The sequence below is a fragment of the Corvus hawaiiensis genome, chromosome 7, assembly GCF_020740725.1.
Source record: "Corvus hawaiiensis isolate bCorHaw1 chromosome 7, bCorHaw1.pri.cur, whole genome shotgun sequence".
Taxonomy (NCBI): domain Eukaryota; kingdom Metazoa; phylum Chordata; class Aves; order Passeriformes; family Corvidae; genus Corvus; species Corvus hawaiiensis.
The window spans coordinates 1,932,675-1,958,370 of record NC_063219.1 but is presented as its reverse complement, the minus strand read 5'-3'; the positions used below and the strand labels follow the sequence as shown (position 1 = coordinate 1,958,370).

General features: G+C 46.8%; 1 protein-coding gene across 16 annotated transcripts in view; it reads right to left on the bottom strand.

Moving 5' to 3' along the window:
* Positions 1 to 25,696, bottom strand: part of AGAP1 (ArfGAP with GTPase domain, ankyrin repeat and PH domain 1) — a 315,433-nt gene that overhangs the window by 30,821 nt on the left and 258,916 nt on the right. For 10 of the 16 annotated variants that reach the window (XM_048310096.1, XM_048310097.1, XM_048310098.1 and 7 more), the window contains 4 exons: positions 25,552 to 25,629; positions 16,950 to 17,104; positions 14,942 to 15,032; positions 9,340 to 9,562 (listed from right to left, as the gene is read on the bottom strand). In XM_048310096.1, coding sequence (XP_048166053.1) covers positions 9,340 to 9,562; positions 14,942 to 15,032; positions 16,950 to 17,104; positions 25,552 to 25,629 — 547 coding nt within the window. The remainder of the gene's footprint in view (positions 1 to 9,339; positions 9,563 to 14,941; positions 15,033 to 16,949; positions 17,105 to 25,551; positions 25,630 to 25,696) is intronic. The other 6 variants (XM_048310099.1, XM_048310101.1, XM_048310102.1 and 3 more) reach the window with 1 other exon arrangement.

Sequence of the window (25,696 nt, the reverse complement as noted above, 5' to 3'; positions counted from 1 at the left end):
TGCTTGGCACTGGGCATTTTTAAACTCAATGGCTTTATTTTGGCCTATTATTATTATTATTATTATTATTATTATTATAAGTTTCAGCCTTGCAAACAGCTGACTTTCAAGAACAAACAAGAGGCCAGGGCTTCTCCTTTGATGAATAACTGGTGAGAGAACACCTTGGTAAGGCTGCCCAAGGCTTTACAGACAGCAAACATCATTTCCCAGTTGCTTTTAGCTTGCCATACTTAAGATGAAACTCTCCGTATTTATTATTCAGGTGCTGTGGAGTAGCAGAGATGTGCATCCACACATGTGGCACGCAATTTAATGCCAGTGGTAATGATACCAAGGAATTTTCTGAGGAAAAACCGACCCTCAGTGGTTTCCATCTCACTCCTTTTCAGTGATCCTGGCCTTTGGCCTGATGTGAGCCACGTTTCCCCTCAAGTTATAAATTCACCATCCCATTTTTTCCCACCTGAAATTAAAATTTTGTTCTCATTAGCCCTTCCATTCCTCTGCTGAAGTTGCACACTGGCCCAAGCAGTTTCTAATAAACACAGTGATGGTTTTCTCTCTGTTGGTGAGCTCTGAGTTGCCCTTTTCAAGGAGCTTTTGGCCAAGCAGGTGTGAAAACACACTGGTCTTCCAATCTCTCTAGCTCTGGTAGGTGCTTGGGAGGGAACTAATTCAAAAAGAGAAATGATCAATCCATATCTAAACCAAAAGTTAAGTTTGAAGTCCAGATCCTACATGGTTTTGAGACCTTCAGGACAGACACTCACTCACTAGACTGGTTCTTATTCTAGAAAACAAACAAACAAACAAACAAACACTTTTCCTGCTGCTGATTGTCAATTTATGAACACTCTTTCCCCCCAAAAATCCTCCTTGTTTGAGTCCTGAGCTCAAATCCTAGATTTCTCCAAGTTCGACAGCTCATCAGCTTCCTTTTCTATGGAATTTCAGCTTTAATTTGGTACTTTTCAGCCAAACCCACAGAAGGAGAACCCAAATTTGTCAGGAATCTCACCAGAATAAAGGTACCTGGAGCTGCCTGTACCTCCCAGGTAAAACATTTCAGTCTCTATCACCTGCCCTGCTGCAGAACCCTCCAGGGGCAGGATGTCCTCACACAGCTCTGATTTGTGAGCTGGACACACCCAAGGATGTCTTCCTTGGAGTCTTGGAGGGGTAATTCAGAGTGGGTTTCTCATTTTGTTTCACTGACATCGAAAACTCCTTCACAACCACGGGGTCAGTGTTTTCCACGGCTCCTGCGGATGGCACGTTACAGAAGGAATCCACCAAACGTCTCTGGACTTGTAAGAAAATGGCAAAAAGGCTGCTAAAATAGGGACTGTTGCCTTTCTCTTGCTCTTGTTTGAAAGCAAAGCTCCTTCAAGGCCCTTCCCTTCTACTCAGCTCCAGTGTTCAGAGCTTGGCCATTGCCTCTGGCCCACTGCTCATGAGAGAATCACAGAATCGTGGAATGCTCTGGGTTTGTGTGTGACCTTAAAGCCCATCCCATTCCATCCCCTGCCATGGCCAGGGACACCTTCCACCATTCCAGGTTGCTCCAAGCCCCGTCCAGCCTGGCCTTGGGCACTGCCAGGGATTCAGTGAAGTGGCACTGATGCTGTTTAGATTGAGAAGAAGAACAGCACTGCAGCTTTTACACCTCTGCATTTTAATAAACACTTCAATAATCTGCAGAAGGAGACAGAAGCACTTCCTTTGCAGGTTTCTCTTTCACCACCGACGAGGAAAATAACAATTGTAATAATTATTGCCAACCAGGCTCCTGTTTGCCGAGCGTTTGAGCTTTTATCAGAGGCAGCTTTGCACACAAGAAAGGTGCAGCTGAGCCGGGCAGCATTTCATCTAAAGCACTCATTAACTTGGACAAGCGGGGTCGAGGGTGTTGTGGTTGTTTTGTTTTGATTTTTAATCATGCAGGCATCTCCCGGGCTGCCGTACAGGCACCGGTGTTTTACCGGATCAGCTCCTGGGTGACAAGGGCTGCCAAGCAGCTGCAAGGACAATGAAACACAGTATTACTGCTACTACTACTGCTACCTTTCATCTCTGGAGTATATCTGAGCTTCCAAGTGAGCTTCCAAGGAATCCAAAAGGCTGAAGTCTGACCAGCAGCCACCCAAGCTGATGTTCCACTTGCCTCGGGTAGCTGCTCCTGTCAGATGCACTTCCTGGAAGCTACTGGCAAGTGGCAATTTTATTTTTTTGTTTGAATTTAACTGCAAACCAACCCAACGTGGAGGCACACGAAGGGTTCACTCCTACAGCTGTCTCCTGGAGTTTACTGGCAGCAGCGAATCAGTCTCTTTATTTATGTCTGCGTTTGAGAACGCGATGCCGCCGTAACTAATAATTTATCCATTTTCCTCATTATCTTCATGAAATATCTGCTGTCCAAAACTGAGCTAATAGAACTCCAGCTCGCTGGGAGCCGTGCTGCTCGGTGCACTTCAGCCACCAGGAAGAACAGGAGCGAGTCTCCACTGATCCCTTCCCAAAGTCCAAGCTGGAAACCTTAAGCCAAACCTAAAGTCAAACCTGCGGTCCCCGAGCAGCTGCTGGGCCGGCAGCAGCCCAGCTGTCTAAACTTTATTGGCAGCAAATGTCATTCTTGCACACGGACTGCCTGCCTGCAGAAGCCAAAGGCACATCTTGGGCTATCACATCCCATCACGTTCCCCGACGAGATGTGAAAACTGGAATGGGAAACGTCAACAGAGTCCGGCCGCGGCGAGGAGCGGGGCATGCCCGCTGACAAGCGTGCCGCCGTGACAGAGATGGGCTTGGAGTTGCAATTAGTGGCACTGTCATTGTCGGCCGCTCCTGCCAATTAATTAAGCCTGTCAAATGGAAAAACAGCGGCATTCACATGATAATTTATATCGGGAGAGACTGGCCCGGCAAAGCCGCCGCTGCCGCCAACAAAATGCCCTCCGAGCGCTTCAGAAAAAAAAATAAAATAATAATAATAATAAAAAAAAATACACATAAAGAAGTGGAAAGGGGAGGTGGGGGGGAAGAAAGAAAGAAAGTTAAACTGTCCTTGTTATAATTGTTAACTCTGATCGCTCAAGTAGAAGACGGGCTGATTAAAACTCCAAACGAGCCCCCAGCTCGCTTAAATCTCAGAGTCCGGAATGATAGAATCAGAGGAGTTTATTCATACCATTAAGCCCCAGAGAACTTAATTGAAAGAAGAGCATAGCCTGGACCTTGACAAGCGGGAGGTCACAGTAATTGCTGCCGGACATATTTAACATTAAGATAATCAGGCCATTAATTACCCTTTGGATCATTAAATCAGCCAGTTGCAAAATGAAATTTCTGCCTCTATTACTCACTTGAGAGACCACAGGGGTGGCTTTTAATTTATCAGTGAGCTTGAGATACAAAGGACCAGGCTTGGGGAGGAAGGAAAAGGGGGAGAAAGGAGGGGGTTTGCTTCAGCAGAGGCAGGAATATCAATCCGCCATGCTTGGTGATCGTGGCAAATTAACTAGGTAAGATAACCTCAGCTTCTAAAGGCAGAAGCTGGGGGTATGTAAATAGATGAGGGCAGACAGGGAGATCAGAGCCTGCACACCACTTAGCAGGATAATAAAGGAAATCATCCTTGATTATCAGTGCTAATTTGGACACTGCCGGTAGCTTGTTATGCGTGTTCTGAGTAGCATTTAATTAATTCAATTGCTTGTTAATGAGGGAAGTGACATGTGGGGAGCAGATGCCACCCAACTGCAGATGGGTTCTGGTCAGCCCTTCACAATAAAATTTTTTTTTTTCTTTCTTTCTTTCTTTTTTTTTTTTTTTAAATTTATTTTTCAAAAGCCCCTTCCCCCAGCCCTGGAATGGGAAAGGTGTCAGGCGTGGAGGAGCACTGAAAAGGCACAAAACACTGACCTCATCAGGCCAAGATCCGCTACGGAACCGGAGCTGATCATGGTGGATAGAGAGGTACCCGCGCTCCCCCAGGCCCCATTCCTAACGCTGCTCCTTGTGCCAGGAATCCGGCACCAGCAGCACCACAACAGCAAACTGATGGCCAAAAGGAGCAAGGGATGAGGGAGACGTGGAACACAGCAGCCCCACCAGATCCAGCATGCGGGAGCGGGATCTGAAGTACTCCGTTTCCCTGGGCTCGCCCTTTATCTGTGATGAAGGATTAATTATTTTTACAGAGAGAAGGAGGCATGGATGAGTATTTTCATGGAAGGCATGGTGTAATATTTTTCATCCGAGTCATTCCCCAGTGACCAGCTTGGCGTCATGGCCGCTCTCCTCGGAGCAGCACAAGCCAGGCTTTGGTGCAGGACTGTAAAACTCAGCTCACTACAGTGGAGCTGCATCATGTTGTCCCTGACACCATTAAATTGAGTTCATTAGCGAGCAAGGATCCAACTGGGTGTTCCCTCGAAAGGTGAGAGTCAGTTCCCACTGCTGGCTCTCAGCTCGAGGCCGCTCAGCCAGTGTTGGATTTTCCTGTAACCTCTGGTAGCCAGAATGAACAGGGAGACTGCTGAGCAAACAGACCTGAGCACAACTGCTGCTCACGCTCCAAGCCCCAGTTAAAGAGCTTAAAGCTGTGCCTGAGCTTCTGCAACCCACTCATCCCTCACTTCAAAACCAGTTTTAATGGAGCTGGACATTCCACGTGTCCAGGAATATTCTCAAAAGGATGCTGAAATGGTGGAGCCCTGTCTGTCTGTGGCTAATGCAGATATTTGCACAGAACAAGAAACATGGCCAGGATGGTGCCTGGATATGACCGTGCCTTCCCTCAGCTTGCCCTGCAACGTCCAGCCAGTGGAGGTGGCACATCCATCCCAGCACTCCCAGGGAGACAGGGATGGAGACCTTGGCAGCTCAGGAAAAGTGGGTGAGGGAGCAGATAACCATCTCCTGGAGTGGGCAGAGGGATGGGGCAGCTTGTCTCCTTTGGAAAAGGCCAACACCACCTTGGGAAGTCGACGGTGGCAAACAAGTCTGCAAACCAGAAGCCACGCGGGCGTGAGGACAAAGCAAAACGTGTGAGGTGTGTGCAGAAAAAAGCTCATTGTCTGGTAGGGGATGGACAAACCAGTGCAAAAGGCAAAGAATTCCCAAGCTGGCTTCCCCACATCTCCAACATTCCTCCATGGAGCAGCTCAGCCCCACAGGGCTCCTCCTCCAGTGCCGCAGCACTCCAAAGCAGCGTTGTGAGAGCGTGCTTAAACAGTATCAATAGCAATTAGAGGGAAAATCCTGATCCCATCCCCAGCCCCAGTTAATTGTTGCAACATTGATTTACTCTAATTTGACTTCTCACTCCAAATTAAACCCGCATTACCCAAGGAGGGACCGTAGGCAAGCTCCCCCTGCCCGCCCCCTCCCCTCCAGGACAATAAATTTAATATTGAATACACTTGGAACAAAAACCTGGCGGTTGTTGCAGGATCCATACCGAAAGATCTTTTTCCTTTTTTCCCTCTTCTTCTTTTTTTTCCTTCCTGCGAGTAATTAAAAGATGCTTTTCTTGACTAATGATCCCCCTGTTTAGGAATGGGAAGTCGATACTCCTTCACCAGCAGTCAGCTTCAATTTGTCACAGGCCTCCCGAAGTTTGAGCGGCGTTCTCGGGGCTGCTGGTAATTGCTGGAACCAATTACCAGCTTTCCAGAGCTGACCTAATCAGGGACCCACGGACACCATAGCTCAGGGCCAGCTGGTCCCTGCTCCCTTTCCACTCAAGTGTTTGCCTGTGCTTGGGTTTTCTGCCGCTTCCCCAACTTTTTGTGCTCACCGGAGCTGGTGTTTATTCCTCCTTCCTCCCCGAAATCACAGCAACACCCTCAGCCTTGCCTTGTACTGCTTCCTTGGGGATCACACCACACCTCTGCTTCCCAAAACCTTCAGTGCCAGAGGCCGTCCTGAGTGTTGCTTTTGATTTACAGGGGCACAGAACGACCTGGAGATCTGCCTGAAGCGTCCCAGGATGGTTTGGGTTGGAAGGGGCCTTAAAGCCCATCCTCATTCCACCCCATGCCATGGGACATCTTCCACTAGGCCAGGTTGCTTGACATGACCTGGAATGTGTTAATATGAGAGGATATACCTGTGCAACATATCCCTGATCAATGCAGGAAGGACAATGCCCTTTGCTAAAAAGCTGCCAGGCTTTGAATTTTACACACCCTCCGATCTCAGAACCTTTCTGGCCTTCAAGATAAGTGTCCAGGTTTATGTTTCTCCGTGATTTGCTTGGATGAAGAGTTTGAAGTGCATTTAAGCAGACTAGAAAAGGACAGAAGTATTTAATGTGGTTTAATCACAGAATATCCCGAGCTGGAAGGGATCCCACAGGGATCAGTGAGTCCAGCAGCTGGCCCTGCACAGACACCCCACCAATCCCACCCTGGGCATCCCTGAGAGCCTTGTTCAAGTGTTCCTTGGGCTCTGGCAGCCTCGGGGCCGTGCCCATTCCCTGGGGAGCCTGGGCAGTGCCCAGCACTCTCTGGGGGAAGAACCTTTCCCCGAGATCCAACCTAACCCTGCCCTGGCACAGCTCCAGCAGTTCCCTGGGTGCTGTCCCTGTCGCAGAGAGCAGAGATGGGAGCTGTCCCTCAGGAGGTAGCTGCAAGCCACGATGAGGTCTTGAATTTGGTAATAACTTGTTTTTGAGTGTGCAGAATTACTGAATGGAAGTTGTACTCACAGCCTGGCACAGCTCTGTTCTCAGAAATACTGGTGACATTTTCCTGGGTAAGACTCCTTAATTATGCCATGACCTAGAGCAGCCTTTTGGCAATTCCTCCTGCAAAACAGCATCTCCATGGATCCCTCCACCCTTCCCTCTACTCCACAGAAACACACGGGATGCCCCTGCAACCACACAGTGATCAGTGCCAACCTGTCCCAAGGTGAAGGGACTGCTTTGAAAGCCACATCAAGACTTTCAGGTTCCTTTTAGCCCAGCCTGTGAACACTCCTTGAGCCTCCCAGCCCAACAATTCAGTATTAGTGGAGCAGCTCATGCCTGGTTTTTTTTGTGTCCCTAGAAATCTCTGGGCCTCCACTGATGGCTTCATCTCCAATAGAGAGACACAACATGAAGAGGTAAAACCCACCTGATCCCCTCTAAAAGTGTCTATTACGGCCCCATCACAGAATCAGATTCCCAGAATTGTTTGGGTTGGAAGAGACCTTAAAGCCCATCCAGTTCCACCACAAGCAGGGACACCTTCCACTGTCCCAGGCTGCTCCAAGCCCCATCCAACCTGGCCTGGGACACTTCCAGAGATCCAGGGGCAGCCCCAGCTGCTCTGGGCACCCTGTGCCAGGGCCTCCCCACCCTCCCAGGGAAGGATTCCTTCCCAATGTCCCATCCACCCCTGCCCTCTGGCAGTGGGAAGCCATTCCCCTTGTCCTGGCACTCCATGCCCTTGTCCAAAGCTCCTCTCCAGCTCTCTGGGAGTTGCCTCTTCCCCCTTCAGTCCCTCAACAACAACAAAAGGGAGGTTTGTTTAACCCTCCTTTCAGGTCCAGTTTAGCTTCATCCAATAGAATTCCTCATGCAAAACTCCAAACAGCAGTGAGAACGTGGAAAGCAGAGCCTCTACCTGAAGAACTTGAATCTATTTTCTCACCACATCTTGGACAGAAGGATTGTGATGCTGGCAGAGACCAAAGTGAAGCACAAAAGGAGCCACTCACTTTGGAAAAGCAGAACTTTCTGGTATTTACGTGAAAAATCACATTTCAGTCCCTGCTGCAAACAGCAGAGGAATGGGAGCAGCAAAGCAAGATTGCAATTGCTTTGTGGGAAAATTTTCACATCACCCTAATTCTACTTTTTCTAGCACCTCTTCGATCACATAAGCGTGAACCTGGACACAGAGCTAGAAAATCCTATTTATAAAATGAATCCTTTTGTCCAAAAATGTTGCAGCGCAGGAAAGAAAGTGCAGTGGTATCAGTGACAATCAGAATCAGCTGAAGATAACCATGAAGATGCACTGAAACAAAGGGGGAGAATTAAAATAAGCCCTGAGCATGAAATACTAAGAGAACAAAGTTGATTTTCTAGAAGTAAAAATTCAATCCCAAATGAATGATTTAATTGAAATGGATGGTGCTCTTTTCATCACAGTCATGTGGATTTTAGATTTTTCATGGTGTTTATTATCTGACTACTAAAATAATGTGATTTTTCTTTTTTAAAATAGAATTCCAATTGAGTGCAAGCCTTTTCCTCTCAGGTGTTTAGGACTGAGGTATTGCTCCATCTCACCTCAGCAGTAAGCAGCAACATAGATTTGTGAGGTGCAAGAACAGAAAATCTTTGGATTAAAGCGATACTGGTGACTGAGAGTTCATTTCAATCTGCCTGATGAAATCATCGTGCTGCCTGTCTAATAATACAAACACACAGAGCAGACATCCCATTTCTGCCTGAAAAAAACCTCTCTTTGGGTCTCCCTGAGCACTTTTAAATGCACAGCCATTCATCTAAGTAGCCTGATTAATGTCGTGGCTTCATTCTCGAAGATGAACCAAAGGTGGCACCACAAATTCATTTTTCAGGGCTAACGAAATAATGCAGTGAGAAACAGTTGACTTTATTACACACAACAGCACAAACCCACCCCTCCACTGCAGGAGGTGGCCCAGGTGTAGTGATCTTTCCACCTGATCCCTAACTGGAAAAAGTATTCTCAAAACGTCTGTCTTTAACACGGATCAGATTAATTAAGCATAAAAAACCCCCTTAGTTTTAGGTAGGACAGCACATCACAGGAAGATTTTCACTGTGTGGAGCTATGAGAGGCAGGCAGAATGCTGTTCTCAAAGGAAACACCCCCACGCCCCCCAGCAGCTCATGGTTTCACATAAATCACACACACAAAAAGTAATCAAGCCCACGGCGAGCGGGACTTTGAACATCCCCGAGCAGAACCAAAGACCTGACAGCCAGGTACCAATTCCCAAGCGAGCCTGAACCTCTGAAGGAACATTATTAATGACAAACTGTTAGTCCAAGAGGCAGGAACTTTGTGGCCCACCGAGACAAAGGAGCACATGACAGGATAATTTAGATGGAGGAAGAAGCAGGCGGGAGGTTTCCATCTCCCACTGAACAGAAAAACTGCAGAGCTGCGGAGGAAACCTTCGCAAGAGCCAGAACGTAACGAGGTCACTCAACTTTTGCCACCCCCCACTTTGACACATGTTCTTCCTGGGCACGCAGGGAGGATATAAATAATGATTTTCCCACAAGGCACGGCGCGGGGGAGGAGTTAAAAGCGGCAGTGTCACAGACAGAGTGAGCAAACGCACCTGGTGGAGTCTGAGGAAGGCTTCACGTGGCCTTGGCTGTTCTCCTCCCACACACTGTTGGCCAGCTCGTTGCCGATGGCTGACATCACCTTGATGAGCTCTATGGGCCAATCGTCCAGGTCCAGCGAGCGCACCCGGGAGAGGTGCGTGCCGAGGTTGCGGTGGATCCCTGAGCATTCGATGCAGATGAGGGCTCCCAGGTTCAGGCTGGCCCAGTCGGGGTCTGCAGGACAAGGGACACAGCAATTAGGACAAGGCAACACCCAAGGGAACTTTCCTGCTGGTGATTGTGCTTGAAGGTTTTGGCTCCGGGGGTGTCTTGTCCTAAAGCGCAGCTGGGAGGTCTCCCGGGGTCAGTGGAGATACCCTCAGGGGTAAAAAAAAAATAAAAGGTGGTGTCTCAGAAGGTGTATTACCCCACCTCCAGCCAAAAAACCCCTATGAATCAGAGGGGAGAGGAGAAACCAAGGAAATGTAACCACAGAGATGGGTAAAGGATGATGAAGTGGAGAAGGCCCCTCCTTGGGAATCCAGAGCTGCTCGCAGCCGCTTGAAAGGGAGAAAAAAATACAGAGACCAGAAACAATGATCTCCTGCTCACTACATCTACTCCCTCAACAGCCACCTGCACCACCAGCTACGTGTGGCTCTTACATCTGACTCTTCTTCCATCTCCAGAATCAGAGGGATAAACACCAAGATGGAACTGTCCCACCTGGAACAGCCCCAGTTCCAGGGCACAAGCCAGGAGGATTCCACCCACCCAAAACAACCCCACAACGGGTAAGAACTGGGGCAAACCTGACACAAGATGGGAAATTCCATTTCCCAGCGTGGTTCAGAACTCTTTTGCCACGTGTAACTCTTCTTCCTGTGTAATTTAAATCTCGATTTGTATGGACTGCCCTCTCTCCAACAAACATTCACCTTAACAAATGCAACTGAAGACACATGAGAGGAATTGTTGTTGGCTTTTTTTCTCCCCCCCTGCTGTCAGATCTTTTCTTCATGCCTTACTCTGTGCATCCCAAAGAACTACCCCAAATGCCAAGCAGGAAAACGGGGATTAATTAAGAGGGCAGGCAAGTCTTACTCCTATCTAAATAAAATTTGGAGTTGACAGAAAATGAATTTCCAGTGTTTCCTTCTGTTCCGGAAAATTTCATCCAAAGACTCGTCTCGTAACCCACAGCTGAAAAGCTGTTTTTGGCAGCCAAAATATGTGGAAACAAAACATTTCCTAGTTCTTTGCCATGTCATGTTTGGACAAAAAATAGGAGAGGAAAGCTGACAATATTAATGGTGAAGTCCCACGTTTCACTGAAGGCACTGACTGACATTTTTCAGTCAATCCTTAGAAATCTAAAAATGTCCCCCAGAACAAAAATCCCCCATCTTATTCCACTTGAGCAGAAAACCACAGCTGTTGTTTAGAAGTTCCTGTCCGTACATATTCTTATATCACAACTAATGTAACACCTACATTATACATATACAGCATTTCAGACCTCCAAAAAACAAGGTGAGACAAAACTCCTGCCATGCTTTCCAAGCTTTTGGTACAACAACTACAACAAACTCCTTTAATTCCACAATTCTTCAGATTATTATTATTATTATTATTATACAACCTCCACTGTTGTTTTGCCAGTGGTGTATCTGAAACACACTAAACCCCCCCACCCCCAAGCAGCAATTTGTTGGTATAAACTTGAAACACAGCAAGTAATAATTTGAAATTTGCAAACTGTGTCTCGGAATGAAACCCCTGACCTGCAAAGGCCAGGGTTATCCTCACAAAAATCCAAAGTGCAATGAGTTCTAAGAGGCATGAACTCACAATGAAGCAAGAGAATGAAATACCAACTTACATTATTCCAATTATTCTGACACAACTGGTGTTAAAGACATGACCTCCCTCCCAAACACCTCTCTACTTGAAGTCTACATGTAGTGCATCTGGCACTGAATAAATTCTTTAAATATTCACCCTCTTCAGAGCATCACAGAATTGTTTGGGTTGGAAGGGTCCTTCCAGTTGCCAGCACTGAAGGAGTCCCCCAAAACAGCAACCAGGAAGTTCCATGGAATTTTTACCAAGGTATTATTGTCAATCTCAACAATCTGACAACACGCAGCTGAGTGGGAAGGTGGCAAATGAGGAAAGACAAGGGCTGAACTTGTTACAGAAATGAAAATTATTATCACCAATTCATACCACATGTGGTTAGAAAGCTGTAACTACTCAAGGTTGGGTTTTGTTTTCCTTTTAAGGAGATGATACAAACCCAGCTCCCTTTTCCCTGCTGATGGTGAGAGTAATTCTGAATTGGAGGACGCTCACAAGGCACGTGGCAGGCATGGATATCAAGGTTTGATGGTAAAAGGAAGAAAAAGCCCACTCAGTGCAGCTAAAGGTGCTTTACTTAAAACTGGTCAAACAAAAAATGAGCTTTTTTTAGCACCACTGAATCTACCCAGATCACACTTTTCAGCTGTCCATATTCTCAAAAACGCCTGGCTCACTCCTTCCCTGAAAACCTCTTCTCCACTCTGACTTGCACCTCAATCAGCTTCACCATTTGGAGGTGAGAACTCTCTTAGGAGAATAACCCCTCCCCACTATCTCCTTCATCCCTTTGGATCTGAGGAGGCTGATGAAAGGCTAAACCCTCCTGAGGTCAGCAGGTGTAAGATATCCCTGGGCTGAGCAGAGGGAACTGCTGGAAGGAGGAGCAGAAGAGCCAGGGAAAGAAGAGGCAGGGGTGAAGGCATCTCAAGCTGCAGCAGAAGAGAGAGGAAAGTTTGCAACTCTCTTATTCTTTGAGAGGTTTTTTACTCTATTCTGCATGAAAAATTGAATTTTGTGATGGGTAGGACAAGACTGCCCAAATTATTACCTCAGTGTTTGGTTCTCAAATACAAAATACACCAGGGTTAAGTGATCGGACTCCTGGATTGGAAAACTCATGATGAGAATCCATGTTTTTAAACCCTCCCTGTTTTCTTCTGCAACAGCAAAGACCTGCTTTTCCATGGTCTCTGGATATCTTGGAAGAGGTGACTCATATCTATCCTCTGGTAGAGCCAAAATCCAGGAATTCAGCTGGGTTTGCCTACGCAATTGGATCACCTTGGGTGGCTTCTCCAGACGAAATCAGCCCCGGGACTCCGCTGCTTTGGGAAAAGGCAACATCAGTTTCCTTCTGAAACATGAAATCAGATCTTGGGCACAAACTCCAGCTCCTAAGGAGCACTTTGCCTCATCTCTTGCTCTGGGATGGGCATGTTAAAAGGAGAATACTGAACAACTTCAGTTGGAGGCTGCCAAAAGGCCAGGATGCTGGCAGCCCACAGCTGCTGGGTTAACATCCAACAAGGCAGAATTCCCCCGTGAAACAAAGTGCTGCACCAAGTGCTCAAAAGGTAAAGAGCTCCAGAAAGAGGAAGAACGAGACTTCTGAAGTGGAAGATTGATGGCCCTTGAACAGAGCTGAGGGATGGCAACATCTCGTACTCCTGTGCTCCCAAACATCTGCCTCTCTGGAGATGCAAACGACGTGAGAGCTCTACGAGGTGCTGGGGTTTGTGATGTTAAGTGCTCTGGGGGTAAGGACCTGCCCAGGCAAGGCAGGAAGGGAGGCAAGGGAATAAAGCAAAGCCCTGCAGAAAAAGCAGCAGGCTGAGGTTCGCCTCGTGTGTGTGTGTTTACATTTTAAGATCCATTGCTTTGGAAATATCTCAGGTTTATCCAAAGGTGGCCTTAAAATCAGGAAGGTCAAACAGCGAGAGGAGTCAGAGAGGGCATAAATCATCTCTGGAGAACACAAACAAGTCCAGCTGAAATTCCAAAATCATCCCCCTGCAAAAGCTACGCGACAGAGCGTTGCCAAAGTGGGCTGTCCCACTCTGCCCTCTCCCAGCAACATGCTCCTGGCACATCCCTGCTGCTGGCACCACGCACGGGGGGCCAGCTTGACCCATGAACAATCTGGCTGAAAACCAGATCGGGGGGGGGGGGGGGGGGGGAACCCAAAAAAGCAAAAAAACCAACAAAAAAGAAGTGCTGCTTTCTTGCACAACCGTTTTCCTGATTAAACATCTCGCCTGGCTGCATAAATCCTGGGATATATGCATGGCTGGGGAGAGAAACACGAGCCTTGGGGATAGCGTGGAGTCTGGGCAGAGCTGAGGTGGATCAGAGGGATGCTGTGGGTGTGGGAGTGGTCTGCACTGAAGGGATTGCACCTTATAGATATAGAATATAACCTCCCATAAATACATACATATATATGAAAGTATAATATATATTTGTGTATTTTATAAATATATATATATATATCTAGTTAGCAAGGCTGGGAAAATGCCACCCACAGCTGCACAGACAGAGCGGAGCAGGACTTGGCACCACTCCCACCGTGGGCTGCTCAGAGGCAGCAGTGAGCACTTCAAATGAGCTGAATATCCATGCAGGTCACTCCCAGACCCCCTCCTCCTCACACACAGCACACCACCCCACCTGCCTTTCTCCTGAGCCACATCAAAGCTCTGGGGGAAATCTCAATGACTGCCAGGTCACTATGAAAGCACACTAATAAATAAGACTCGCTTTGGGTTCCAGGTGCTAAAATACCACCCAAACCAACCTCTTCCCGTGTTTAGCACATGCTGAATGACATGGAGAGGAACACAGAGACCAAACTGTTGGTGCAAAAACACCTGCACTTGTGTACAGATGTTCTTTTTACCCTAGGGTGTCAGAATGGCTTAGACCAGGAGTCAAAATCCTAAGCGGCCAATCTTCAAAAGTAAAAATCACACCTGAAGAAAAAGAAGTGAATATTTTTTTCCATTTTAAGCATGTGCAAAAATCGCAAGGAAAGTTCTGACTTCCAAATATCAAAGAAATAAAAATGCACAAGTTCTCGGTCCTTCAGCTCCTCCAACTAATTGCTTTAGAGCAAGAGAACTTCCTTTTTGTGGCTTTGTTGCAAACCCCTGGAACTAAAGAGCACCAGAATAATGGCCTCAGTCGGGGTTAGTGAGGTGAAGCACAGCTCAAAGTATTCCCGAGAACACTCTTCTGAACACTAAGTATATGTTTTAAAAAATATAAAAAAAAATAAAAAAAAAAAAGGGAAAGAAACACAAAGGGGAAGGAAAAAAAAAAATCCAAAATCAGTTTTCTAGCATCCAGATATAATGAGCAATGACTTTGGTTTCTTCTGCCAAGCAGGCCTAAAACACCAAAGGAAAAACCAGCAATGAAGCTCTACTTCTTTGAAAACATTACCATGGCACGTGTGCCCTCACCTCGCAAAACAGGCGGGAAATGGAAGGAACTGATGTCAAACAGCAAACTTCTTTCCTTCAGCACAGAAATGCTGACATTCAACGTGAAACAACGAGGGGAAAAAATGAGGATGCATTGATGTGGCAGATATTGAGCATAAATTAAGATTTGGTTAAGCAAACTCCTCAATGGAGCAGAAATGTGCCAGCAACAGAGGGGATGTAACACCAGGGAGGCCAGAGCTGGGTGTTCCCCCAAGCCCTGGCCGAGGAGAAGAGGTCAGAGCCGAAGTCAGGTGGCTGTACTTACTCTGAGCCTCACAGTCCACGCAGTGGGAATTGCCTCTGATGTTCCTGATGGACTGCAGGGCCATGGCCTCGTTCTGACTCGTCAGGCGGGACTGGGGGATTTAAAGACACGAATGAGCAGTGAGGAAGAACCCAAAAAACCTAAATGACACAACTGGCAGCTGAATGAACGGCAAACCCCAAAGCTCAGACCAAGGTCAAATGAATACGGTCAAGGAACCTCAAGTCTTGATTTGCCTCTCAAGGAACAGGGATCTTTTGGCATCTCCAAGACTTGTGGGGTCTCCAGCCCGGATTCTAACAGAGGGGAATCAAGCCTGAGGATGAGCCCTGCTCTCCCCAAAAGCAGCAGCCACACTGCAGGTTTGCTTCTCGAGATAAATGAGATAAGAATATCATTTTGCAAGATCAGTTTCTTTTATCGACGTGCGTGCTTGTGCTAATGAAGACTAAGGGACGCTTTGCAGAAGCGGCTGGAACCTTTTTATCATGCAAAGGTCAGGTTTCACCCGGTGGCTCCCGTTTAAATGCTCTCCATGGTGACCTGCCCATGACCTCTGCTCGGGGAGACTCTCCTGATGCACCAGCACTTCAGCTCTACCCTAAACTGCCTTGAGGGTTCCCTGAGGAGCAAACTGTTGCCTGCACCAAGGGATGGAGAAGGGATTTAAGCAGGACTTGTGGATATCCACGTGGAGACGCAACTTCCGTGGGACACCTGTCCAGCCAGCTGCCCTTTGCTGTTCCAGCCAGTTCTTCTAACATGCTTTGGGAACCTGGCGTGAAAAACCTCCCTGAGCCATTGCCCAGCCACTCTGGAAGAGTCAGAGGGGGGGAAATGATGCCTTCGGTTTTAACTTTTCTATTTTTCAAATCCTGCACTGCCTGGTGTGTGACTCTGAAGTTTCTTGTAGCCTGGTAATTTCTGCTCTCTCAAGCCAGGCAGACATAACAAAGCCTCCCTGGGCCTGTTCTCCAAGGACACCCAGACTGTCCTAGGCCCAGAAGTATAAACCAAAAGCTTCTAAAGGGGGGGCAAGCTTGGGGAAATGACATCATTAACTGAAGCTTTAATTGGAGAATTAACCCTGATATGCAAATGAACCAAACTTACAAAAGTGTGAAGAACTCGTGACCTGTTGTCCATCTTGGGGTCCATCTCGGCAGTAGCCTCTGGCCCCCAGGGTGTGCCTTTGAAGGCCTTTCAAATAAATACCTACTTTTATTCCCTTACTCCTGTCTAGTCTCTGTGTCTAGGAGGCCTCTTAAGGCATCACTTTATCCTTCTGCATTGATATTTTTATGTGGGTGCTCATGCACAAACTTCCCCTTCTGTGCTCTGATAACACACACCCATCAGGATGTGTGAACCCATGCAAAGCAAGAAACATGTAAACTGGGATTTTCCTCCACCTCAGGAATATATCTTGGAAATAAACCCATTTTTTAACACCAAATGGGAAGTAAATTGTGGTATGATGATGGTAATTAGTGGTGTTTGATCTACCTTGGCACCTCAGGGCAACGAAAGCAGGCATTCATTTAAAACTAGGAGTCTCTTCCTTGCCATATAAAATCATGAAAGACGACTGTTAGATGGGTAATATTATGGGGTCTACAGTTATGGACAACTAGTGGCCGTTCTTCTCCCTCAGGCACCACAGAGCACCTTGCTCTCTCCTGTGAAGTGCTTACAGACAGCTGCACTCAAGACACAGAAGTTCTCCCAAAAACAAGCATTGGCTGAAGGCATCTCAGACTTTAAACACTTATTTTGATAGGAAGGGCGAGCAAATTCCTTCTGTCATCAAAGGAAAGCACTCCAAGGGGGGGAAAGCTGCTCCTCCTAGGCCATGTGCTCCCCTCAGAAAGCTCCAAGCCTCCTCTGCTGTGGGGGTAACACACACACACACACCTCGAGGAGTACGGGCTTGAAATTCAGAATTTGCTGCCATCTTAATGATGAGCTAACCCATGGCTAATTGTCAGTATTGCCCTGTGCACCATACCTTGTTCTTGCTGCTCTCACAGGACTGTAAACTGGCCAGGATCTGGCTCTCTATGGCTTGGACCCACGCGTCCCTCTCTTCGTAGGTGGTTGCTTCGAAGTGCCAAGTCTGGCCCGTGAGAGAGACAATGATAAACTCGAAGTTTTCTTCTTGTTCTGGAAAGAAAAAAAACAAAGAGCAATTGGAAGAAAAGATTAAAGATAGTGAAAAGTAGCTGAAACAACCTTGGTTGATGAGAACTTCTGCTACATGATGGGTTTAAGCTGAAGGAGGACAGATTTAGATGAAATATTGGGGAAAAATTCTTCCCTGTGAGGGTGCTGAGGCCCTGGCACAGGGTGCCCAGAGAAGCTGTGGCTGCCCCTGGATCCCTGGCAGTGCCCAAGGCCAGGCTGGACGGGGCTTGGAGCAACCTGGGACAGTGGAAGGCGCTCCTGCCCATGGCAGGGGGTGAAATTGGACAATCTTGAAGGTCCCTTCCAACCCAAACCATTCTGGGATTGTGCAAATCCTGCAAATGCAGGTCTGAACATGAGGTTTGAGGCTGGATCCTGCCCTGCACAGTGCAGCAGAAAACAACCAGGATCCACTGCTTTTTCTCTCTAAATGCTATCCAGACAAAGCACTGGTTTGGGTAAATGCTCAGTTCCTGTGTTTGTGAGTTTGGAATCGAGTCTGTACCTTAATCAAACATAAAATGGCCAGCAAGCATCATTTAGATTTAAACCTGAGGAGCTAAAAGCTACATAATGTAAAAATCAAAGGGTGCCACAAAATAAAAGATGAATGGACCATAAAGAGCTGACAATACAGAAAGTGTAAGAATTTACCCTCTTCTTTCAAGCAGTTTTTACAAGCACAGATATATTAAAGCAGATGTGTACATTTTCTCCTCTGCAGCATGAATACTGGGATGATAATGATAATAATAATAATAATAATAATTACTGGGCTATAATACAGGATTAAAATCAGTTCAACCTATTCAACATCCACGTCCGACATGGGAGATGAGAAAATGATCTGAGAAGCCAGGAGAGAGGGTCAGTGAAATATCCTGAGGGCTACTGGAGGATAAGGACAAGTATTCAGGCCAGAGGAGCAGCACATGGAAATACCAGCAGAACTGAAATAAATGGACACACAGCCCACCTACACATGGGACACCAATGCCAAATTAAAAAAATCAAGGAAGCTGAAACAGAGTAAGTGCAATTGGGAAGGGCTGGCACGGAGCATGAAAGAAAAAGAATAATAGAGCACAAAATTCTGGTGAACATCAGCCATAATGAGCTTCAGAAAGAGCATTTTGTCCCATAATGACTTATTATATATTCAGAGCCATGACACTGCTGTGTTCCCTCATCATCCATAAACATGCAGAGACCAGGGATAAATCCAGCACCAGATTTAAAGACAGCACTGCTGCCCACTGGCAGTTGTGCTCCCAAGCTGTGGAACAAGGGGTTTTCTTGGAGAAGCTCCATGTCAGCAAGGCCAGTGCTGTAAGGATGCCTCAAAAATATCAGGAGGTGACTTGGCACCTTGAGGTGGGGATAAACACGGAGCTGAAGGTTATTTTCAGGTGCAGGAAGGCAGCTGAGGCAGCAGTTTTACTGAAAAACAGTGCATGGGCTAAGTGGGAGAAGAAATCATGGAATATCCAGAGGTGGAAGGGGTCCCACAGGAATCACTGATCCAACCCCTGGCCCTGCACAGCCACCCCACCAATCCCACCCTGGGCATCCCTGGCAGCGCTGCCCAAACGCTCCTGGAGCTCTGGCAGCCTCGGGGCCGTGCCCATTCCCTGGGGAGCCTGGGCAGTGCCCAGCAGCCTCTGGGGGAAGAACCTTTCCCTGATACCCAACCCAAACTCCCCTGACACAGCTCCATGGCATTCCCTCGGGTCAAAGACGAATGATGCAACTGCACAGCTACAACTGTTCCATTATAGCAACACTGTGTTCCAAACAAACAGGTAGAGGCATTACCCAAAATGCCATGAATAAATCATGGGAAAAGCCTCGTTTATCAAGCAGAGCTTTCAGGGGTTTATGAGGAAGATCTAAGAGGAACTACTCCACAATAAATGAAGTAACACTCAGCCCTGTGCACTGTAGGACAACACTGGTGAGGTCTCTGCAGCACCACTGAACCCTCTGATCTCCTCTTTAATAATGCTGATCACACACACACGGAGCTGGTTTGGCCAGGAGAAATGAGCCCAGGAGAGCTGCAGCACATTTTCAGGCTGGGCTGGAAGGACATTTTGAGGTCCAAAGAAGAAAACGGAGCTGGGGAAGGGGCTGGAGCCCCAGGAGTGGCTGAGGGAGCTGGAAAGGGGCTCAGCCTGGAGCAAAGGAGGCTCAGGGGGGACCTTGTGGCTCTGCACAAGTCCCTGACAGGAGGGGGCAGCCGGGGGGAAATCGGGCTCTGCTGCCAGGGAACAGGGACAGGAGGAGAGGGAACGGCCTCAGGCTGGGCCAGGGGAGGGACAGGGTGGATACCAGGGGGAATTTCTTCATGGAAAGGGTGCTCAGGCCTTGGAAGGGGCTGCCCAGGGAGTGGTGGAGTGCCCATGCCTGGAGGGAATTCAAAGCCATGTGGATGTGGCACTTGGGGACGTGGGTTAGTGGGGAACGCGGCAGCGCTGGATTAACTGCTGGGCTCGATGATCTTGGAGGTCTTTTCCAACTTCAATAATTCCATGATTCTATATCCACTGAAGCTTCAGATTTAGTCCCCAAAAAGCCGTGCTGGTTGAAGACATCTTCCCTAATTTTTTCTGCTTAAACACACCAAGACTGTTTTTGCCCCAAGCTCAGCTGTGAAACAAAGCAGCAGTGCCTGCTCCACGTCACCCCCCAGGGCAATTCCTTCAGAAGACAAGGAACAAACCCATTCCTGAACGTCCTTAAGCACAGCAAGTGGGAACAGGAAAATCCAGGAGGGAGGATGAAATTGTTCACTTTCACTCTTCAGTCAAATTATAGGTTGTGCTATTTAAATCCCTGTGAGCCCAATCACAAAATTTTATTAAACAGTTTTCCATGTTTAACAGTTATTCATGGAAAGGTCCACTATAATAGTATTTTAGCACCATCAACCTGTCGAAATCAACCTGCCCAATTACTCCAAACTACATTAATAACACCGGATATTACACTAATTGTGTCCAGTTTCTATGCAGACGAGGTCCCATGGGGCTAATTTTGCATCCTCAGGGGCAAGCAACTCAGCCATCAGCCTGATTTCACCAGGAATCCCTCCTCATTACACAAGTCCAGGCTGTCAAACTTTTTTTTTTTTAAGAAAAAAAGGTTAATGGGCCAATCAGTCATCAATTATTTCCTGGAGAGGCAGCAGAGGAAGGGTTAAAGTGTGAAGAACCAGCTGCCAGCAACTTCCATTTGGAAGTTATTATCAACAGGAGATGTCTAAAAATGTTGTTGTTTTGCCTTTTTTCTTTTCTTTTTTTTTTTTTTTGAAGAGGGAAGGGGTGGCTGGGATGGGAAATGAGCCCAAACTGTGAGATTGTGATGATATGGAAGGCAAAGCACAAGAGACTTTTTCTTTTAGTGGAAGCGGGCATGGAATCAGTGAATTTTAGGGTGCCCAGGGCAGCTGTGGCTGCCCCTGGATCCCTGGCAGTGTCCAAGGCCAGGCTGGACACTGGGGCTTGGAGCAACCTGGGACAGTGGAAGGTGTCCCTGAGGAGCAATGGGTTGGGGAAGAAAAAACAAACATTCAGGCATGGCCTCACCGCCTTCCCCTACCCAATGTGTTTGTGATGTGGGACTGAGACCAGCTTTAGAAAACCAGCTCGAAAATTACCACAGGATACAATTAGGCCATAACTTGTTCCAGAGAACTCAGTTCAGTCCACTGAAATGTAGGGAAAGCACATGTCCAGAAGCAGTCACACCCCCTGGTATCCCTCAGGAGAGGTTTGAAATAATGTGCACAAATCAGCTCGGTCCCAATTTCCACTCCTCACCTATTTTACTCCCAATATTAAGAACTGCATAAATAACCAGGGACACCTTGCACCAGTGATGGGCACAGTTCAAAGTCACAAAATCCTAAAAGATCAGGTTGGAAGGGACCTCAAGGATCACCTGGTCCAACTTTTCAGCACAGAAAGTCAGTGGGAGGCAAGGGCTCCTTCCTGCCATGCAGGAATCCCACCCATCCTAAAAGATGGCTTTTAAACAAATAAATATTAAGGCATTTCTCACAGGCATTCATGAATATTTCACCAGAACCAGGAATAAGACTGGATCTTCTGGCTCCCAAGACAACCAGGCTGTGCATTTGTATTTGTCTGATAGCAGAGGATGCTGGTGCTGCCGCTAATTAACAGTAACTCATCATGCACACCTGGTGGGTGGTGCCACTCACACAGCAAACACTTCCCAGGAACAAGAAGTCAAGTGCAGTACCAAAAACACCCTCGAGGGCACGTTTCAAACACTCCTGAAGCACCTTCAAGAGCTGAGGTTACAGCCTGAATCCCAGCCAAGCCTGCCTCAAGTAACACCGAGCCCTATTTAAGCTCCTTTTCCATCGCCTCCTCCTCCCTCTCCTGAAAATCTCTTCTGCTCAAGCACCATAACCCTTCATCCTTTCCAAAGGAGGAGAAGGGAGAGCTGCTGGGGTGCCCTGGGAAGCGACAGGAGATGTTGACAACACACCATTTGTTTACAACGTGTTATTTACGTCTCACGCAACGTTAGGTCTCGTCACCTTTCGCCGCTCGGTGTGAACCACCCCCGTCACTCGGCAGATGAGGATGTTTATTAGCAGCCTCAATTAAGGAAATATTTGTGCCACGTCCCACTGGGCATGGCTATGCTAATACTTCTCTCCCCTTTCCAAACCCAGTGTCTAAATCTAATTAGTTCTGAAAATCAACCCTATCAGGACAACGGAGCTCTGCTATCGCTTGCCCACAGCTCTTGGTAAAGGCTGTGTTCCACTGGAAAAGTTTTACATCCCATTTATCTGAGTGGTGGTAGAAGGCTGAAGGCACTGAACCCCTCTGCCACATGGACTTGATGTTTTATTTGGGTGCCAAGACAACACAAGTTGAAAAATTTTTTAAAAATTCAGTTTAGACAGACAGGGTGTAACTTCCTGCACGGGCACAGCACCACGGCAGCAACAGCATCACCTTGAAACCAGAGGTAGCTTGGGGCTTCTTGAGTATCCAAACCATAAAGTTTTCCCTCAGTGCCCAGCAAATCCAGCCCAGCACTGTTTAAAATCTCACGTGTAACCATGAGGAGGGGAAAAAAATCAGGATTTAGTATCTTTAAGCATGAAGAGCACAGACATTTAATTCCTTAAATATAATCCTGCTGTGCTGCAAAATCATAGAATCACAGAATGGTTTGGGTTGGAAGGGATCTTAAAGATCATCCAGTCCCACCCCCTGCCATGGGATACCTTCCACTATCCCAGGCTGCTCCAAGCCCCATCCGACCAGGCCTTAAATCTGCTGGTATAGGAGAAAGAAGTGTGTGTTTTAATAACACTGCTATGACAACAGGTACAAGTGACTCTTAAAACCAGAGTGGGGTTTGTTTTAAGCATATCTCACTGCTACTACATATTTTTCCCCCTAAAGAACCAAAGGATGGCTTAAAGCCTGGCTGCCTGCAATAGGGGGAGCACGTGGGACTTCCTCATTTGTCAGTGGCTCCCTGTGGAAAACCCCCAAAATCCGAAAATGAAAGAGTTTAGGCAAACTCTAAAATGAATCAAAGCAAGGTTTCTTGTAATGAGACAGAACTGATGGAGGAGACAACTCTGCAATTTTGTGGCAATGTGGGGGTCGGGCTCTGCTCCCAGGGAACAGGGACAGGACAAAAGGAAACGGCCTCAAGCTGTCCCAGGGGAGGCTCAGGGTGGACAGCAGGAGGAATTTCTCCATGGAAAGGGTGCTCAGGCATTGGAGTGGAGTCCCCATCCCTGGAGGTGTCCAAGGCAGGCCTGGAGGTGGCACTGGGTGCTCTGGGCTGTGTGACAAGGTGGGCATCGGTCACAGCTTGGACTCGATGGCCTGGGAGAGTTTTTCCAACCTCAGTGATTCTCTAAAGCCCTCAGAAGGCTGAGTCCTTCAGCTGGGATCCCACACCTGGTGAAAATCCCACCCATAACATTATTTTTGCTGTCAAACAGCCAGGACAGAGCAGCCCCTCTGATGGGGACACTCAAGCACAGAGTCCCCCCCACCCTGGGGACCATCACCCACCCACAGCACAACTGCAGCACCTGGGCTGCACCTTCCTGCAGCTCCAGCTGAGCTCTGCCCGCCTGGGAGCAGGCACAGAACACCTAAAACCAACGGGAGGGCGTTAAAAATGACTGGAGAGCTTTTCAAGGCGGGGCTGAACCTGATGGAAATGTTTGTGGTGTGTAAAGAGGTGTAAGCGCAACTGAGCAAGCGCGTGCCAAGGACCAAAGCACATTTGTTATTCTGGACCGTCATTTCCCATCATCGTTCTCTTTTTTGAAGGCATAATTATCTAAACATGTGGTTTTTAATACTTACAATGCTCATTAACTCCCCATTTGGGTGCCTTACCACTGCAGCTCTCACACAAAGGCTCACAAAGGTACCAGCTCAAAGCTATGGAGAGCACTGAACCTTCCACCTTTGGGGGGGATAAAACATCCAAAAAATAATATATTTGCCTGATTTTAGAATTTCATCTTGATGCTGTGTCTCAAAACTTTTTGGGCCACGGCCAGCAGGACTGTGTTCCCATACCAAGGTGCCCTCAGTACTTAGTTTGAGCAGAAAGATCAAAGATTCCTCAAATTTGACATGCCCTGAAAAAATGTTGATCTGTGAAACACAAGGGAATTCCATATATTTGCTCCCCTGCTGCAATTTTTTAACACGTAGGTATAAAATCCCAAGCTTCTCGAGCACTAAACCTGTACCAACAAACATACCTGACCAGAGGAAAAATTGGGCTGGGAGGCATAAACAGCAAATAGAAAATTAAAAAGTTACTAAAGTGTCTTTGTGGAAAAAAGACAACCCCAAAACTTATGAATATCTCACAGTCACTCTCTGTCATTTTGTATTTTGCACTTCATATTTGAAAAGACAACAAAAGGATCAAACCAGCCGGTTTAGCAGCTCTGAAAGGCATTAATTTTACACCGAGGCTGAGAAATGAAATAAAATTACACTTCCAAAAAAAAAAAAAAAAGCTGCATTAACAAGCTGGAATAAACCCCCACTTTTGTTTCCTGTGCACACTTTGTTTGGCAGGGAGAGCCAGGCCCCCGCCAGCAGCCTGGGCTGTAATTGTGCAAAAAAAAGGACGGTGATATAAATCACCAAAGGTTAATGATCAGGATGTGAACAGAGGGACTTGTTTACAGAAATAGCATGCAATTTAAAATTTACAAGAGATTTAATGCCACTGCTTGGCAATCACTAAAATCAACAGCCCAGAAAACAGTGACATTAAGAAAAATATTACAGTTATAATCATTCCAAAATAAGTCAATTAGTGTTAGGGCATGCGCTCGCGATTACTTGACCCATTTGGTTCGCACTTAAGTGAAGAGAAAAAAAAAAAAAAAATCCCCCTCCCTCGTAGCGAGATTACTGAGTTGTGACCTATTTTGCATTCCCTATTCCTTACACCATCCCTCTTCCGTGCTGCTGGAGGTGGTGGAGGCTTTTTTTCCCACCCCCATCCTCCTCCTTGCTTGGTTTCAGAGTCATTCTGACCTTTGACATTTGTAGCAATAATAATAAAAATATATATATATATATATATATTAAAAAACAACAACAGAAAAAGTTTATAATTGTGTTGTTCAAATGAAGGTGGAAAGGGGAGGTGGGGGGGGGAAATAAATACATAAAATTCCATGTGCTGTTATACAAAAGGCATGACGGCTGTCTTGGGTGGGTGGGGGGGGGAAAAAAAGGCAATGTAAGTCAATTTGTGAACTTTGGCACCAGGTGACCTTTAGAAATACAACAATATCCAGAATTTACAAGCAAGAGTAGCACATGCAAATGACCCGGCACTGTCTCGCCTCTGGATTAGAGCTGCAAAGAGCATTATGGAGAAGGCTTGCACAAAACAAATTAAGATTGTTACTTAAATGTCACGGCACACTATTGTATTTGGCTACAGATCATTACACCTGATACTAACACTTTTAAAAACCGTAATAACTTGGGAAATATTACATTGAGTGCCCACATGGAGAAAGGGAAAATATATATGTATCTCTTAAAAAAAAAAAAAAAAATAAATAAAAGGAGAAAATGGGTTCCTGAAGTAATTTAAACATCACCACTCCACGACTAGAGGGAAAGGTCAAAATTTAAGTAAGCTGAAAGGAACATGAATGGCAAAATAAAAGGCACAAACAGAAAGATGAAAAGACCAAGTGGAATGACTCTGCAAACACGGGGTGGAAACAAACACGCATGCTTGGGGCAAATCTCATTTCCAGGGGGAAAGGGAGAGAGGCGAGGAGGGCGAAATTTTGGAGAAGTGGGTTAAAAAAAGGGGGGGGAGAGAGAGAGGAGGTGTTCATCTGGGACGGGTGGGTTTGTTACCTTCGGTGTTGGTGCTGCTGCTGCTGTAAATATTTCGCAGGCTACCAACACGGTTTAGTTTCCAAGCTTTGCGTTTGGCTGCGTCCAGAGAGCAGGAGGGGAAGAGAAAAAAAAAAAAAAGAGAATAAAAATAAAGAAAAAAGAA